The sequence below is a fragment of the Apis dorsata genome, unplaced genomic scaffold, assembly GCF_000469605.1.
Source record: "Apis dorsata unplaced genomic scaffold, Apis dorsata 1.3 scaffold_53, whole genome shotgun sequence".
NCBI classification, from domain to species: Eukaryota; Metazoa; Arthropoda; class Insecta; order Hymenoptera; family Apidae; genus Apis; species Apis dorsata.
The window spans coordinates 76579-93401 of NW_006263354.1; the positions used below are offsets into that span (position 1 = coordinate 76579).

At 27.6% G+C, this 16823-nt stretch overlaps 4 protein-coding genes across 10 annotated transcripts in view; 3 read left to right on the plus strand and 1 right to left on the minus strand.

The window, feature by feature from the left end:
- Window positions 1–3970, plus strand: part of LOC102671783 (CTD nuclear envelope phosphatase 1 homolog) — a 5249-nt gene extending 1279 nt beyond the window's left edge. For 2 of the 3 annotated variants that reach the window (XM_006609373.2, XM_006609374.2), the window contains exons 2-5: window positions 158–224; window positions 302–503; window positions 676–893; window positions 2355–3970. In XM_006609373.2, coding sequence (XP_006609436.1) covers window positions 158–224; window positions 302–503; window positions 676–893; window positions 2355–2500 — 633 coding nt within the window. In that variant the 3' untranslated portion in view covers window positions 2501–3970. Of the gene's footprint in view, window positions 1–157; window positions 225–301; window positions 504–675; window positions 894–1879; window positions 2061–2354 lie in introns of all 3 variants that reach the window. The other variant, XR_004151798.1, reaches the window with a different exon arrangement.
- Window positions 3971–4100: 130 nt separating this feature from the next.
- Window positions 4101–6363, minus strand: LOC102671648 (peroxisomal membrane protein PEX14). The gene is made up of 4 exons (XM_006609372.1): window positions 6080–6363; window positions 5544–5867; window positions 5240–5475; window positions 4101–4753 (listed from the first exon to the last, which is right to left on the minus strand). Exons 1-4 carry the CDS (start codon window positions 6128–6130, stop codon window positions 4567–4569), a joined length of 798 nt encoding a protein of 265 aa, XP_006609435.1. The 5' UTR covers window positions 6131–6363; the 3' UTR covers window positions 4101–4566.
- Window positions 6364–6780: 417 nt separating this feature from the next.
- On the plus strand, window positions 6781–10039 carry LOC102672474 (AP-2 complex subunit mu). The gene is made up of 5 exons (XM_006609378.2): window positions 6781–6932; window positions 7734–8114; window positions 8214–8464; window positions 8542–8798; window positions 8896–10039. Exons 2-5 carry the CDS (start codon window positions 7775–7777, stop codon window positions 9374–9376), a joined length of 1329 nt encoding a protein of 442 aa, XP_006609441.1. The 5' UTR covers window positions 6781–6932; window positions 7734–7774; the 3' UTR covers window positions 9377–10039.
- Window positions 10040–11070: 1031 nt separating this feature from the next.
- The window catches only part of LOC102673008 (calmodulin-binding transcription activator 2-like), a 35811-nt gene continuing 30058 nt past the window's right edge, over window positions 11071–16823 (plus strand). For 2 of the 5 annotated variants that reach the window (XM_006609383.2, XM_031515102.1), the window contains exon 1: window positions 11071–11516. The gene's annotated coding sequence lies outside the window, so the exon portion shown is untranslated. Of the gene's footprint in view, window positions 11517–15422; window positions 15590–16823 lie in introns of those variants that run through there. The other 3 variants (XM_006609384.2, XM_006609382.2, XM_031515103.1) reach the window with 2 other exon arrangements.

Below are 16823 nucleotides of genomic sequence, written 5' to 3' on the forward strand. Positions count from 1 at the left end.
TGTTTATCACAAAACAAATGAATTTTTAATGGTTATTTCTTTTATTCTACATTTTTATTTTTGTTACCTATTTTATGTTATTAAGATTATTCTATGTAAAAACCTATATTTTACATTAAATATATAATTTTTATTTTATAATTGATTAATTTTTTAGATATCACAAATGCAACCTGTTAAATATGAAATCTTCCCATTATCTCCATTATCAAGGCACAGACTTAGTAAGTATTATTTATGTTTTAATAGCTGCATGTGTTAAAAAATATTATTGTTTATATATAATTAAAATATATTATAGGTATAGTTAAAAGGAAAGTATTAGTATTGGATTTAGATGAAACATTAATTCATTCTCATCATGATGGAGTGGCAAGGCCAACAGTTAGATTTGGTACACCACCAGATTTTATTCTTAAAGTGAAGATAGACAGACATCCTGTCAGATTTTTTGTCCATAAAAGACCACATGTAGATTTCTTTTTAGATATTGTTAGTCAATGGTAAGTTTAATTATTATAAAATAAATAAGAAAACATTAAAGTTAGATGATACTTCAAAATTATCATTAAAAAAAAAAAACAAGAAATTAAATCAATTATGAGTAATTGATATTTTTAATATAATTGATTATATATATTAAATATTACTATTTATTTTTTTTTTTTCTTTAAGGTATGAATTAGTGGTTTTCACTGCTTCCATGGAAATCTATGGTGCAGCTGTTGCAGAAAAGTTAGATAATAACAGGGGTATATTAAGAAGAAGATATTATAGACAACATTGTACACCAGAAATGGGTTCCTATACTAAAGATTTATCTGCAATTTGTTCAGATTTAGCATCAGTCTTTATACTTGATAATAGTCCTGGAGCCTACAGAGCCTATCCTCGTAAGTATAACATTTATTTTTCTCATTTTAATGATATTAATTTCTGATTACTCTTATAATTGTAATTGCTTGTTTAAATTTGATAAATTATTTTATTTTATATATATTAAAAATAATTATATATTGTGAAATTGTTTAATTTTAATCTTGTGTATGATATAACAATAATTATGTACAAATTATTGTAAATGTACAAATAATCAATAAAAAATAAAATAGAAATTTATGTATAATATATAATATTATAATATATAATACTAATATATAATATTCTTATTCATGATACTATATTTTTATAATTTTAAATTGCTGTTGTTGTATCATATATCATGTATTACAACCTGTAGTCAGAACTTGCTTACATGAGCACAATTATGTGTAGTGGAATAATTTCCTATTTTGATCTAAATTAAAAATTTAAATAAATGTTTCAAAATTATTTTTAGATAAATTTTAATCAATTTAAGTTTATAAAGAAATTGAATTCAAATACTCTATAATTTTGATGTTTGTCTATTTTAATTAAAAACATATTGATCACAATTTTTAGAAATTCAGAAATTGGTATTTTTCATCTAATACAATAGTTTTCATCTAATATTTCTTTAATACAAAATTCTTTCTAGAATATGTTATTTTATAAATTTGTTTATCTATTCAGTTATCAATATTAAATTAATCATTATGATTTTATTTTATAAATTAATTTTATAAAATAATTTTATGAAATTCATTTAATATGTGAAATTTAATATCAATAAAAATTTAAATATATGTGTGATTTCAGTATATTTATTACTTTTATTGTCTTTGTAATTATTTTAAATAAAAGATGCTGCATTAATGACATGAAATATTGACATATTATAGTTTTGTTTCAAATCGTTTAATTTTTAGACTTACAACTTTATATAGTTTGACTGGATTAACAAATAATAAAATTAAAAGTTGAGATAAACTTTATTGAAAAACATATCTATTTGCAGCTATCAGCGTTGATGTTCTGTAAGCAAGCACTGAATACAGGCCTATGGATAGATGTAAAATATGCTCAATTGCCAATGCTCCTCCACTTGAATAAGCACTGGACACTACGCCGAATTGGCAATGATATTCAACTAATTTCAACTGTTTTAATCATTTTTTTTAATAATTCCTGTGTATCAGGTACTAGTTTAAAGATTAGATTTTATTTTTTATATTCAATATTTTTTTATCTGCAACATTCAAGAAAATCATAATTTAAAATTCATCTATTTAAACTTAGAAATATATCAATTATTATAAAAACAAAATGTATATATGTAATAAAATTTTCTTGGATGTTATATTGGACAGCTATAATTTTATAAGTAATATTTAATTTTTAGATATTTTAGATCTAAAATCTTATTCATGTGTTAATTATATATTATAGATAACAATTATTTATATCTATTTTTTTTTTTTCTGTTATCGCAGATAACGCAATACCAATAAAGTCTTGGTTTAGCGATGCGGGAGATACTGCTTTGTTGAGTTTACTTCCTGTTTTGGATGCCCTTCGTTTTACACAAGATGTACGGTCCGTTCTTTCAAGGAATTTACATTTACATCATACTTGGTAGCATAGTTTGGATTAAGTAATAAACTAGATTTATTAGAGATCGAGCTGCAAAACGTTTAGCGTGTTTAATCTAGGGTTATTGTTATTGGTAATAGATATAGGATGCTGACTAAATGATGAGACGATGATCCCTGACCCCCTGTCCTCATTTTCTACGCTCGTTAGAAAATAAAAACGTAGCGAGTAAGTCTGAAAGGGAATGGGACCTTTAACCAAACTATTTACATTAGCACAAAATGTCCTGATATTTTCGTTATGTTCATGTGTGCGCAATAATATATATATATATACGTATGCGTACACAATACATATACATACACAAATCGAGAGAGAGAGAGAAAGTGGGCTTTCTTAAAAAAAGAAAAAATGTATTTGCCAAAGATTGAGATTTTAAATTAATATAGATTTATACGTATATTTCACTTGAAATAATTTTGTTCTAAGTGAAAATATTATACAAAACGTTTTAAGTATTTTGCCACACATGATAAAAAAAGTGTTATATTTTTTAAACGAATTATTTCTGTTATATATAATATTATTAAACATAAAGTATAGTATAAAAAAAAAAAAAAAACTAAAAAAAATACTAAGTCACAGTTTAAACGGACTTTGCTGTAACTCACTGTATCAGTGAGGCAGCTATCCTAAATATATCTAATAATAAAAAAAAGTATTAATGAACTATAAAGAAGGGATATTTGATTTCAATAAATTTTTCGAAAAATGGAAATTGTTTAATGTTATGTACGATGTTATACATCAGAAAGAAATACGAATGAAGTAACAGTAAATAGATTGTGCATATACCTGTATACTTTATTTGTTTATTTCATCATTCAAAAATACTATTGAAAATTATTATGGTTTATACAATGATGGGAAATGTATTTGTTGCAGAATGATGATTGAGTGAATGAACAATGTAATCAAGCGATTAAACGTTTTACATAGCATTTATACATGTATATTATGTATGTACATGTATAAATGTTAGTTTTACTTAATTATAAAAATTCAATTTAAAAAAATATGCCCATGTGCAAAAGAATGAAATAATAATACTTTGTTCTCAAATAAATTATAAATAATTGAGAACATTTGTTTATTTATTGACATATATCAAACAAGTTGCTCACATGGATTTATATTATTAATAGTAATTTATTCCAAAGTAAGAAGAGCCATGGGTAATAGATATAGGATAAGGCAGGATTATATTACACTCAATAAAAATAATGTCTTTCTGTACATAGTAAACCTATATGTACATGTATGGATGTTCTGTTATCACATACATGCAACTATATGTATATGTTAAGAAAAAATATTAATTTTTTAATTTCAAATATACATTGCAAAATAATTTGTATAAACATAGTCCATAATTAAATATGGTTCTATGTATCGCGATTGTCTTTTTAAATTCAAATATGGATTAAAATGTACATATTTAGTTTATAAAGATAAATTGTATTTTTGGTTTTTACCTTTCCCATAATATTGTTAAGTATTTTAAATAGATTATTTATTTTAAGTAATTAATAATATTAAATAGTAATGTACTTTCTTGCGTTATGAATAATATTAAGAAAATATTCTTATTTTGTATTTAATTTTTTATTTTCATAAAAATTATTAAACAATATGTGAGGCCTTTAACAGCAGAGATGGAACATCGACGCTAATAATCAATGCGGAACAAACACTAATTCCTTTAATAAACTTTTCTATATAAGAAAACAAAAAATTAAGTAACAATTACCATTTTCGAAAATTTAATATTATTTATAAAATAATGCATTATATGTATCTCTTTGCTTTATGATCAGCTTTAAATAGTTTTTTTTTTTTTAGATAAAACAATTATATCTAATCTGATTTTGTAGTACAAAGTTAAAATAGAATTAAACAAAACAAATGAATTGATAATACAATAATTATAAGAACATCGATTTTCAATATATATTACAAATGATCATGTATTCCTTTCACGAGACATCACAGAGTATTTTATATATCGAAGACTGTTATGATGGAAGTGAATTTTTATAAATTATTTTAATTTTACACCTTAGGTGGATCTTCGCGGATCATTTCTAGAGAACTATCCGAGTTATTAGCGCTACTTCCACTTCCAGCATCATCTTCTCGTTCAGTTGCTTTTTCTTGACTTGTACCTGCAGCATCTAATTGCCATGTTGGTATAGATATAGATGTTGGCACTGATGTTGGTGCACTTGGAAATTGTTTTCTGTTTAAAATTTGAAATTTTGGTAAATATACGAATATTTATGAATTCCTTGACTTTCTATGTACAAATTTTATAGAACTTTGGTAATACTAAGTACAAAATTTTGCAAGAATATTAAAAATATAGAATCTGTGTTTTTTATATCTTTTTTGTCAATCAATCATAATTTGATTGATATATTTTATAGTTCTTTTATTCAAAAAATTTTTACTTTTGTATTTTCAAATAAATATATCTGAGAGATTGAATCTGAAATATATACATGTTTGTATGTGTGTGAGTCAGTATAAAAAGAATAAATATAAACTTTTGTATAAAAATTATATCTTAAGATTAATGTATAAATTTAAAATAAAATAGAATATGATGTATAAACAAAATGATCATCTTGTATAGCAATAAATGTTATTATCAAATTGTTGATTACATATTGTATTCTAATGTTTCAATATGTAATTATATTAAAATACATATATGTATATATACCTTGATAAAAGTAAAGATTTGAGACTAGCTAAATCTTGTTTCAATTCTTGTACCAATTGAGGTATCATTGGATCCATAGATTGATTTTGTGTCAATTTTTGTACATCCTCCTCGACTTTTGAAATGGATTGTTTTACTTCTTTCATAGAATTTTGAATACTCTTATCTAACTCAGTGACTGAATCTTTTATACTATCTTTCTTTTTCCGGCCAAATAGCAATGGTTCAATAAATTTCTACAATAGAGTATGTTCAACTTGTATGATTTTAAAATAACATTTGTATCATATACATTTAATAATACCTTATAGAACCAATATACGCAATATATAGTAACACCAATTAAGGCAGTAGCATTGAAGAATTCTTTTATTCTTTGGAAAATAGTTATTTGGCATGGATATATTTGTTGAAAGCACGGATACATATGACCTTGTGGAATAGGAATCACGGTATAATCCTTTGAATTATTAACATTTTGATCAATTGTTATATCTATAGAAGCTAATTTGAATGCTCTTTTAATCTCTTCTTCAGTTAAACCTTTTCTTTGAAGAAATTCTTGTTTACGTCCTATAGGACTATTTTGTACCTTAGGATTTTGTAGAAATTCCACTGCAGTTTTTACCTTAAAAAATTTTTGTGAATTAAAATATATGTATATATATATATTAATACTTATATAATAGATCAATGTATGGTTTCATACTTATCGATATTCTGAAAAATATTAGGATCTCTAAATAAATATACATATATACATACATATATATATATATATATATATATATATATATATATGTGTGTGTATATATAACCCAAAGAATGATAGAAACTTACTAAATTTTCCCTCAAAGTAAGGTTATTATTATTTCCATCTTGGTCACTCATTGTTTGTACTATGAAGTACTATGTAGAAGAAGAACTACGAACGAAATATTCAGTTCCTTCATATGCAAATCATTTTGCAATACTGGGTACACATGTATCCGAAAATATTACAACGCGCAAGCGTTGATATAAACACTTGGTATACTATATTTTGACTATTAAAAGAGTTTTAAATATTTATCAAATAAATTATTGAACTTTGTATTTTATTCGATTAAAATATAATTTATATATAATTATAAAACGGAATAAATACAAATTTTACATTGTATAATAAATAATATAATAAAAATATAGAATTATTTAATGCATATATTTTGTTGACTGTACTATAAGAATAAAAAAAAAAATAGAATCAACATAACCAAAAATTTTTTGAATATACAAAGAAACTGTTGGATAAGTAAATTTTTTACAGATATAATTCAATATCTTTTTTAATATTTTTATTATAGTGATTAAGCATATAAATGTACAACTACCGGTTTTAAAATCAATACAACAACCCTATTTGTCCTATAAATGTATAATTAAGATATTTTTAAACGTAACATTAGATAGATGAATTTAAATTTAGGAACAATAATTTCTTATATTTTACGTCAATTAATTGTTATTTCAAAATAACATTTTAATATTGTAATATTATATATTTCTGAGACACGTAGTATAAAGAAGTGGGTGTTGCTTTCGTCATTTGATAGTTCGCACTTGTATCAGAAGGTTGGTACTGTTACTGTACGTTTCGGAGGCTGATACAAATTAGCATCTCTTATTTTATTAAACGCACTAAAAGTCATGCGTAAGTAATTTTTCACAATTTTGAAATTCATATTCGTAAATATTTGTATATTATAATTTTCAAAAAATTCTTGATAATATTAATACCTATGGTGTAGGTCATTCATTTCCGATCAATAATACTAACCGTTTACAAGACATATTAGAGAACCTCAAATGTCATTTAAGAAAAGGGGCGTTATCCTTTTATACTATATAAAAAATATATATTAATTTTTAAATAAACTAAATTTTTTACCTTTTTAAAAAATAATTATTATGATATTCAGATGATATATTTTTATTCTTAAAAAATATTTTTATCATATTTTGCATTCATTGATTTTTGTAATTTTTTTTTAATAGATTTTAAAATATTTTTTACATGTTTATTTATTTTATATTGTACCTATTATATTATAAATTATCATTGTATTAAAAATTATAAAATTAAATAGGTTAAGATTACATTTAAAAAGATTTCTAATACGTTAAATATTAAATATATTTTCTTTTATATAATTTGTAAACATATTTTTTAAGCAATTCAATTTATATAATAATTTAATAATTATAATATATTTTATTAAATTTTATTATCTCTTTATTAAACTTTACTAAATTTTATTATCAGTTGAAAAATAAAACCTAAGATTTATTTCATTATTCAAATATAAGAGTAATTATTTTATTTTAGGTATTTTGTATATTTTTTTCATTTTTATATATTTATGTATATATTTTATATATTTTTTTACAATTTAATTTTTTATCAATACATAAATTATAATCTAATAATAACAAATAAATTACTTATTTATAGGTTGATTGTAATTGAAGTAATAAAAGGTACCCTCTGTCAAAATGATAGGGGGTTTATTTGTGTACAATCATAAGGGAGAAGTACTTATCTCCAGAGTATATAGAGATGACATTGGACGAAATGCAGTTGATGCATTTCGTGTTAATGTTATCCATGCCAGACAACAAGTACGGTCTCCTGTTACTAACATTGCCAGAACATCATTTTTTCATATAAAACGGGCTAATATCTGGTTGGCTGCTGTTACTAAACAAAATGTTAATGCTGCAATGGTTTTTGAATTTTTATTAAAAATCATTGATGTTATGCAGTCATACTTTGGTAAGATTTCTGAGGAAAATATCAAGAACAACTTTGTGCTAATTTATGAATTATTAGATGGTAAGTATTATTGCATATCCTATAAGTATTCATATTTATGAATATTTTATATCTAAATAGAATATTTTATGCTAAAGTGTAATTAAATTTATTGTCTAGAAATTTTGGATTTTGGATATCCTCAGAACTGTGACACTGGAGTATTAAAAACGTTTATTACCCAACAAGGTGTTAAATCAGCAACAAAAGAAGAACAAGCTCAAATAACTTCACAAGTAACTGGTCAAATTGGATGGAGAAGAGAGGGTATTAAATATAGACGAAATGAATTATTCCTTGATGTACTTGAATATGTCAATCTTTTAATGAGTCCTCAAGGACAAGTATTAAGTGCACATGTTGCTGGGAAGGTTATTATTTTAAAAATAAAAATAGAAAAAGCTGAAGTATTAGGAAATTTATTAATCTAATTTTTTTATTCTAATAGGTTGTGATGAAATCTTATTTATCTGGAATGCCAGAATGTAAATTTGGAATCAATGACAAAATTGTTATGGAAGCTAAAGGTATGAAAGGTGGAAGCGGTTTGGGAGGTGGTGGTGATGATCCTACAGGTGCTAGATCTGGAAAACCTGTGGTTGTAATTGATGATTGCCAATTTCATCAATGTGTCAAGCTTAGTAAATTTGAGACAGAGCATGCTATTAGTTTCATACCTCCTGATGGGGAATTTGAATTGATGAGGTAAACATTCTTTGAAAGAAATATTGTAGAAAGAAATTAATATGTAAAATTGTAATATGTAAATTATTTGATATTTTTTTTTGGTAATATTTCATAGATATCGTACCACTAAGGATATATCATTGCCATTTCGCGTTATTCCATTAGTACGAGAAGTAGGACGTACAAAAATGGAAGTGAAGGCAGTATTAAAATCAAACTTTAAACCTTCTTTGTTGGGACAGAAGATTGAAGTTAGAGTACCTACTCCTTTAAATACTGCTGGAGTACAATTAATTTGTTTAAAAGGGAAAGCAAAGTATAAAGCATCTGAAAATGCTATTGTATGGAAAATTAAACGTATGGCTGGTATGAAAGAAACTCAACTATCGGCAGAAATTGATTTACTTGAAACCGATACGAAGAAAAGATGGACGCGACCACCAATATCTATGAATTTCGAAGTACCATTTGCACCTTCTGGATTCAAAGTTCGTTATTTAAAAGTATTTGAATCCAAGTTAAATTATTCTGATCATGATGTTATAAAATGGGTGAGATATATAGGCCGAAGTGGTCTATACGAAACACGATGTTAATGTATCATCGCATTAATTGTAAATGAGTAATCTCAAGGCATAAATACGATTTTCTCAAAATCATCTCTTTAAAGCGCATATTTATAAAACAGTTTTCTGAAATACTCAGATTAACTGATATATGATTAAAAAAAAAAAAAAAAAGGATAGATACCAAGAGGGGAAAATCTTTGTGCCAATGTTTTTTGTAATCTGATTTTTTCGTGTACATATTATATTTTATTGTAATATGAGTGAGTTCTTTTTAAGAATTTTTTGTACAACATTTTATTCTATCTGAATTTTAGTAAAATTCCTACTTATGTGAAAATTAATATTGTCATTTTCATCGAATTGTAAATTTTAATTTTGAATGTAAGTGTATTACATCACATCTCATCATATCTTATACATTAATTGTATTTTTTTATTCTTTTTATAATGAATAAGAAAATATCTAAGTTATGAAATAAGAAAATTCATGACCTCTTTGGTATCATTATAACAAAGAAATTTAAACATCGCAATATTTAAAATGCGCTCAAGAAGTTTAGATTATTGAAAATATTTGTTGATGTCATTTATGAAAATGAATAGAAAATATCCTGATTCATTGTAAAGGAATGATTTTGTCTCTCTATGTTAAAATTCATATGCATAATAAAGTATGTATGTAATTTAAAATTTTATTATTTTTCATAAATAATATTAATTTTTAAACGATTGATTTCTATATAGTCGTTAATTATAAATTAGTTTTTATATTATTAATTATGAATTTTCGAATATAATGGTAAAATGAAAAAAAAAAACAATACGATTGTAAAAAAATGTTATAATAGTCATTTTTGAATTTTAAAATATTTAAAAATAATGTAATAATAATACTTTTGTAGTTCTTTTTTATGAAATCATCATATATGATTTTCATTTTTTGATAAAATTTTTATTTTAAGTATAAAAATATTCATAAATTCATTTAGAAATCAATCATAAGACGTAATAGAATATTAAAGTTAGAAATTTTTTTCATTATTATTTTTCTTATTTCACTAAAAATTTTTTGTAATAATTAATAATTGTATAAACTCACCATATTACATATTGTTTTTGCAGTGAGGAGGCCAAGAATTGCGATATCATCTCAAACTTCTTTTTTGAAATAAATTGCGTTTCGATAATGCAACTTGTAAAAATCCGCGAAATAACTAACGGATATAATTCAAATTGCAAGTAGAGTCAAATCATGTAAGTCAAATCGACGCGATTGGATATGCGCAATGATTCATTAATATCGAAATTAAAATTAATCTAATGTACTAATATTTAATATATATTTCTTAACTTGTTATTTGAATTTTTACAGTATAATAAATATTTTTTTAAATTGGTTTTTTATATAATAGTTGCAATTTAAATTACATTTTTGAATAGGAAGTTTATAATTACAAATTTATATAGACATTTATACCGGAAGTCAAGATTATATATCAAGATTTAATTTTGCTTATTTTTCAATAAAAATTATGTCGTGATATTTTTACTTCATATTTTAACGAAGAAAAATAGGTACGTAATAATGAAAATAAATTATAGATTTAATTATTCTTATAAATTGTTCCTTAAAATTAAAGATTATATTTTTTCGTAATTGATTAAGTAATTGATTTGATGCACAATAAATTGAATGCTGTCATGAATACTAATGGTAAAAAAAGAGGCAAAGGGACATGTCCTAATTAGTTTTAATCTATTGGATTAATGAAGGTTTCGAGTGTATACAAATCAATCGGTGTGGATTTGAAATAGAAATTTAAATTTGAAGCTTAGTTTCTCATCTACATATTATTCGTTTGCTTTGGTGGTAGAACGTGATAACTTCTGCTTTGGCGCATGCGGTTCGTAGCCATACCCGTGCTCGTACCTGTCATGGATTCCAAGGATCGACCGCGAGCGCAGGCACGCGTGATCGCACGATTTTATGCGTGAAAATCAACGATACATCGAGAAATCCGTATACAAAAGTAATGCACGATTATGAATCGATGGTAAAGTGGTGATTTTGCATTGATCCAAGTGTTGGCGTCGTGTAAACAATCGTCTCAAGATGAATCCTCTTGATACGGGTTACGAGTCTTCTGTCACACGGAGCATAGATATCGTAAGTATTTGATAAAATGAATCATTTCATTCGATAAAATATATATTTAATCGCAATAAACAATACGATATACGTTCTATGCTACGATTCATATCTATGTTTTATATTGTCTCAGTATCGGAATGTCTAGTTTTGTAGAAATTTTTTCGTACGCGACCGATAATTTTTCTACCCATGATTACTTTTCGCTTCAGTGACTTTTAGTGGAAAGAAAATTTTTTGATTTTTGATCAGATTGTTAGTGTATAGGTTACATACGCGGTTGCGTATTGTATGTGCCACGTCTTCGAGGTCTCGTGGCGATTTTCACCGAGCAGTTTTATGGGTACCGCTATTTTTAGTACATACCGTAAACCTGCAACTCTGGCATAAACGAAGGTATTGAGAATTTTATAATTTTTGTTATATACCGGCACATATTATTTCTCGAATCGATGGCTCCGATTATACCAAATGAATAATTGTGATTGATATGTTCGTATCATGATTATATGAAACATCTTGAAAGTACTAATAAAATATGTGATAGAATTTTGTTAATAATATATAATAATTCAATGAGATAAAAAATGAATTATCTTTGAATTATTATTTTTGGCGGGAAATGGAAGCATTTATAATAATATATCGTGTACTGAAATGTCAGCGTGCAACGTGGTTCATTAAACGACGACCATTGTGTCTGGGCGAGCTCATCGTAATCAGCTGTTATCAAGAACGTTGTTATATGTGTTTCCTGCCACTTGTAGTTCTACTATTCTATCGTAACCGATACGAGTCATCTTTATGGCTTCATTCTGCATTGAATTGTTAACTAATAAACCAACCTCGTATTATCTCGTTTTTATATATCGGATATTTTATCATTCATCTTATCGCGCTACATCGGAAACGATAATCGATATTCTGCCAGTGAGACGGTTGAAATTTTAAGTTTCAGCAAAAACTATTAAAAGACAAAACGGACAGTAGTGCCTTAGAGGTGAAAAGCTGGTCGATTCGAAGTATACTTAGAAGCCAAGTTATAATCTTCTGTTTAAGGAAACCTTGTGCTTGATGTACACGTTGGACGATGAACAAAGGACTGAATATTTTTAGGGAAAAACGAAAGCTACCGATATCTGATTGTTTATCACATTTTATATTAATTTTCTGTGATAATCCGCATGAATATTATTGCTTGGAGGATATGTTTGTAAGTTATTTGAATAACAATATAAGATATTAAATCACTTTTTGAATTGCTGTAAATAAGTGCTATTTTATTTTTAGTTTAATATTTATTTTACTTTTGATTAATTATATTAATTTGTTTCTTTTTTTTATATTTTTTTTTAGTTAACAACAATTGTAGATATGTACATATACATGTATATATAAGATTTCTTGGCACGGATAATGCAAGTAAAAGTAGACACAAACTTCTTTGGACTTGTTGAGTCCAATATATGTATAACCGGTATTGTGTCTGGCATTGTGTGTAGGACGCTTAGAAATTGTACACAATACCAAGATTATACAGCGTGGCTACACAACACCTGCACGCGTACTTTTGTCATATAAATTTCGATGAGTGTTGTGCGCAAATATGCATTATTAAAAAGCAAATAAATATAATAGAGCATTATATGTGAGACTACTATCGAACGTATATAACGGTTATCTGCCGATAGAACGGCACGTGCAACGATAATAATAGAACTGTAGGTGCATTCACATACGAGGGATACCTGTTGTGTAGTATGTTAAAGATACAAAGTTTCACGCTTAGGCTCACTTCAATCATCAGCGGAATTAGATCCGATTAAATCGATAAATCCAATCGAGCTATAGTGTTAGAAATACGCTTTTGCCTCTCAATATGTATCTTCGAACGATAGCTTACCAGAGTAGACTATTGTAACCTCTAACATCATATTCCATTGTTTGACGATCGATAAGTGTTCAATAGTTATCATAATGAGTTCTCGTAGCTTGGTTTTATGCCCAACTTTTGTTTCTTTTTTGCGCCTCCAGATAAAGTACATTTTTAGTATCCTCCAAGGTATCGATAACTTGTTTAAAAAGGAATTAGGTCGACGTATTGTCTACGGAACATCAGATTTGATCACATTCAGAATCAACCGTTTTGTATCTTACGTGGATATTATTTTTTTTTTTTTTTTTCATTTTTGAGATATAGATAAATCTGTGAAGTCATTTTACATTTATATATCACGAGTGCTTGTCAACTGGTTTTGTGCCCAAGGCTGTTCATACAGTGATAATCAAATTCCATTCCATTTGGAAGGCGTGTTCTAAAAATTCATTATATGTTCTCTGATTCTAATTATAGAAGTTCAATTATTCTAAATGTCGCGAATATTGGTTGATAAGGAAGATAGTAAAATGACATATAAAAGGTCATTAGATAAAATGATTTAAAAATGGGTAAAGATTTTTGCTAGTATTGTTCGTACTTCGCATCTAATCGCATGTTTCATTACAATTTTATTCCGAATTGTTTAGTCAATATAGTTATTTATATCGACCAGTGGATGTCAAATCTTAGATTATTTTCAGCCAGATATCTTTTTATATCTGGATCGCCAAATTAATAGATTTTTACTGCTAAAATCTAAATGACTCCGTAGCAAACATACGTTGGATCAATGATAGGGAAGGTTGCTAATCACGTGGTGCTGAAGCAGCGATAATTAGGGAATGATAGTTGAATCGTGAGCAAATTTTACATATTCTCTAATGCAATCTTGTAAATTAATTCTCTAAGTTAAATATAAAAATTGATTATCCTATTTTTCTTCTTTTTCTATTTCTTTTTCTTTTTTTATTAAATAACGTTAACGCAACTTTTGTATCGCTCGATGCGGAAACGCGCATATCCGTTATCATTTCCTGTAATGTCATTGTAAAACATATATGGTACACTGTATCCTGACTCCTTTCGTGACGAGAAATATGCTTCGAAACATTGTGAATGGCGTGTATAGAAATGCATCTACTTTGTCCCATCGAAATAAATGCTCTTCGGCACGCGTTTTCCGCTCGTTTCGATTTGCAATAACGTTTATTTTATCGGAATGACACGAAAATGTTCGGCATGTATTGAATATAAATAGCATACAGTATTTTTCGCGCATGTGAATGATTTGTAGAAAAACGTACGATGTAACGTGATTAAATACGTTAATAGCAATTTGGTATTGCTGTGGGAAATGATATTGCTGGAAAAAGCCGATCTATTTTTGCGTTGCGTTAAATAGAGGCGTGCGAGGTCATTTTGTTTCGCCATTCTCCCATAATCGTCCTGTTTCGGCACGATTTTTATTCTTAATACGATCATCGTTAATGTACCATTACAATGTTATAAATTAACGTTAGTATCGTAACGTATTAAATAATCGTACTTTTGTGAAATCGATCAACAGATCAGATTTTCAAAGATATATCCGATTTTTTCTTTTCAAACAGGAGAAACGTGATTAATATTCACGAACGGAATGGAACGGAATAAAATTAATTCAAATTTATTTCGTTCGATACGCAATCGCGTGTCGAGACTTTCAATTATTTCGATAAAAAAAAAAAAAAAAAAGAAAAACCGTAAGATATCAAGAAGTCTTATTTTCAACGTCCCTTTGCAATAAATCTTTGAAAATTTTTGCATACGAGGTGCGCGTATTTACCGTTTCGCGTAAGTCTCGATATTTTGTGGAAAAGTGGAATTTAGAGGTTCCTATGGATTTTTATTTATTGCCGTTCACAATGCACTTCCTCGTTCGTGAATAATACCCATCTAACTCGATCAATTTTCCCTGGCTACGGTTTATATTCGCGCCACGATTTCGAACGTACATAACATACGTACGTACGAGCGTACGTAACTTGTTGACAAACCTCTACACGATTCGGGACGACTTCCTTCACTTTCTCGACTGGCTGTCCCGCCGCTTCCTATCTCGCCCAGTCGAGGTCGAGCTGGTGAACGATTCACCTTGCTCTTGAAAGTATTGCTCGCGGAAGTTATCGTCAACTTTGAAAAAGAGGAATCCTCCACTCTCTTTCCGATGGTGGTACGAGGAAATATCTGCCGACACAGTTCTTCTCCTTTCCTTTTTTTAAAACTGTGATTCGTGTTAGTGTCGCGTGGTGTGTGGTGTGTAGGTGATATCGAGTTCCAAGAGTTTTCAGTGGTTGTTGAAGAAATTAGTTTGTAACGGTAACAAACTCGGAAAGCCGTAACTTCCATCCGGTAATAGTCTCTTGGGTTGAAAAACAGCGGAGATAGTCACGATGTTGTGTGCATTTGTTCGCGATATTAATGTTAGGCAAACTGAAATGTGTGGCAAAGTTAGAGGCAAACGACGAGTTCGCATCGGATAAAATGTTCCACTCTTTTGCATAAACTTTGTCTAGAGATGTTGTTTGGTTAGGAAAACAGCGCAAAAACAGCAAACGCTTTTTGCGCCGCGAATGTTACCTTGCTTGCGCGGAACTAATATACGTAAATTGTGTTGCCTTTAACGAGCTGAATCAACGCGTATCCAAGGCATTAATTTAACAATGCGTATTTTTAATTGCGTTATATAGTCGAATTACCAATTATCGTAGCAACGAGGATCCTCTCCGTAAATATATCTCGTGTATAAAGGCAAAAGTAGAGAAAGGGAAAAAAGTAGGGAAGAGGAAAAATTCTGCCGTTTCGAAACTCTGCTTTTTTTCCCCGATTCAAATTCAATCTTTTCGAGTGGACGTTATATATTCGCAATTTTTGCACTCACTCTGTAACTTTTATCCGTTCCGGATTCGCATAAAAATACATACATATTCAAGGTAAACGAGAATAAAAATCCTTTGTAGAAATACACGGGCGGACGAAAGTCCTTTTCCAAAATTCAGGTCCATCGCTTTCCATTTTCCGGTTTGTATGTCCATCTGGAATGAAAACTAGGTCGGTTCCTCTCGAAGGTAGAATAAACAAATAATGGAAGGAACATAAAGCCGAACGATGTATCCCAACCGAAAGAAAAGAAACGCATTTTGTTGGCAATTCCAGTGGTACGCGTGGGAGTTCACTTGTTTTCCACGTAGAAAAATAAGCGTTCTCTATCGATTTCTATACGCGAAATTTCACGAATTTTCATTTCATAAACATGATTTATGTTTCTTTCGAAATTCTTCGAAAAACACAATAGAAATTTCATTTCGAAAATCATCCTTCGGCTTTTGTTATTATTCTCGATGTTTATGTTATATCAATCGACACGCGACACGTGAAATTGATTCCACACACACACACACACACAC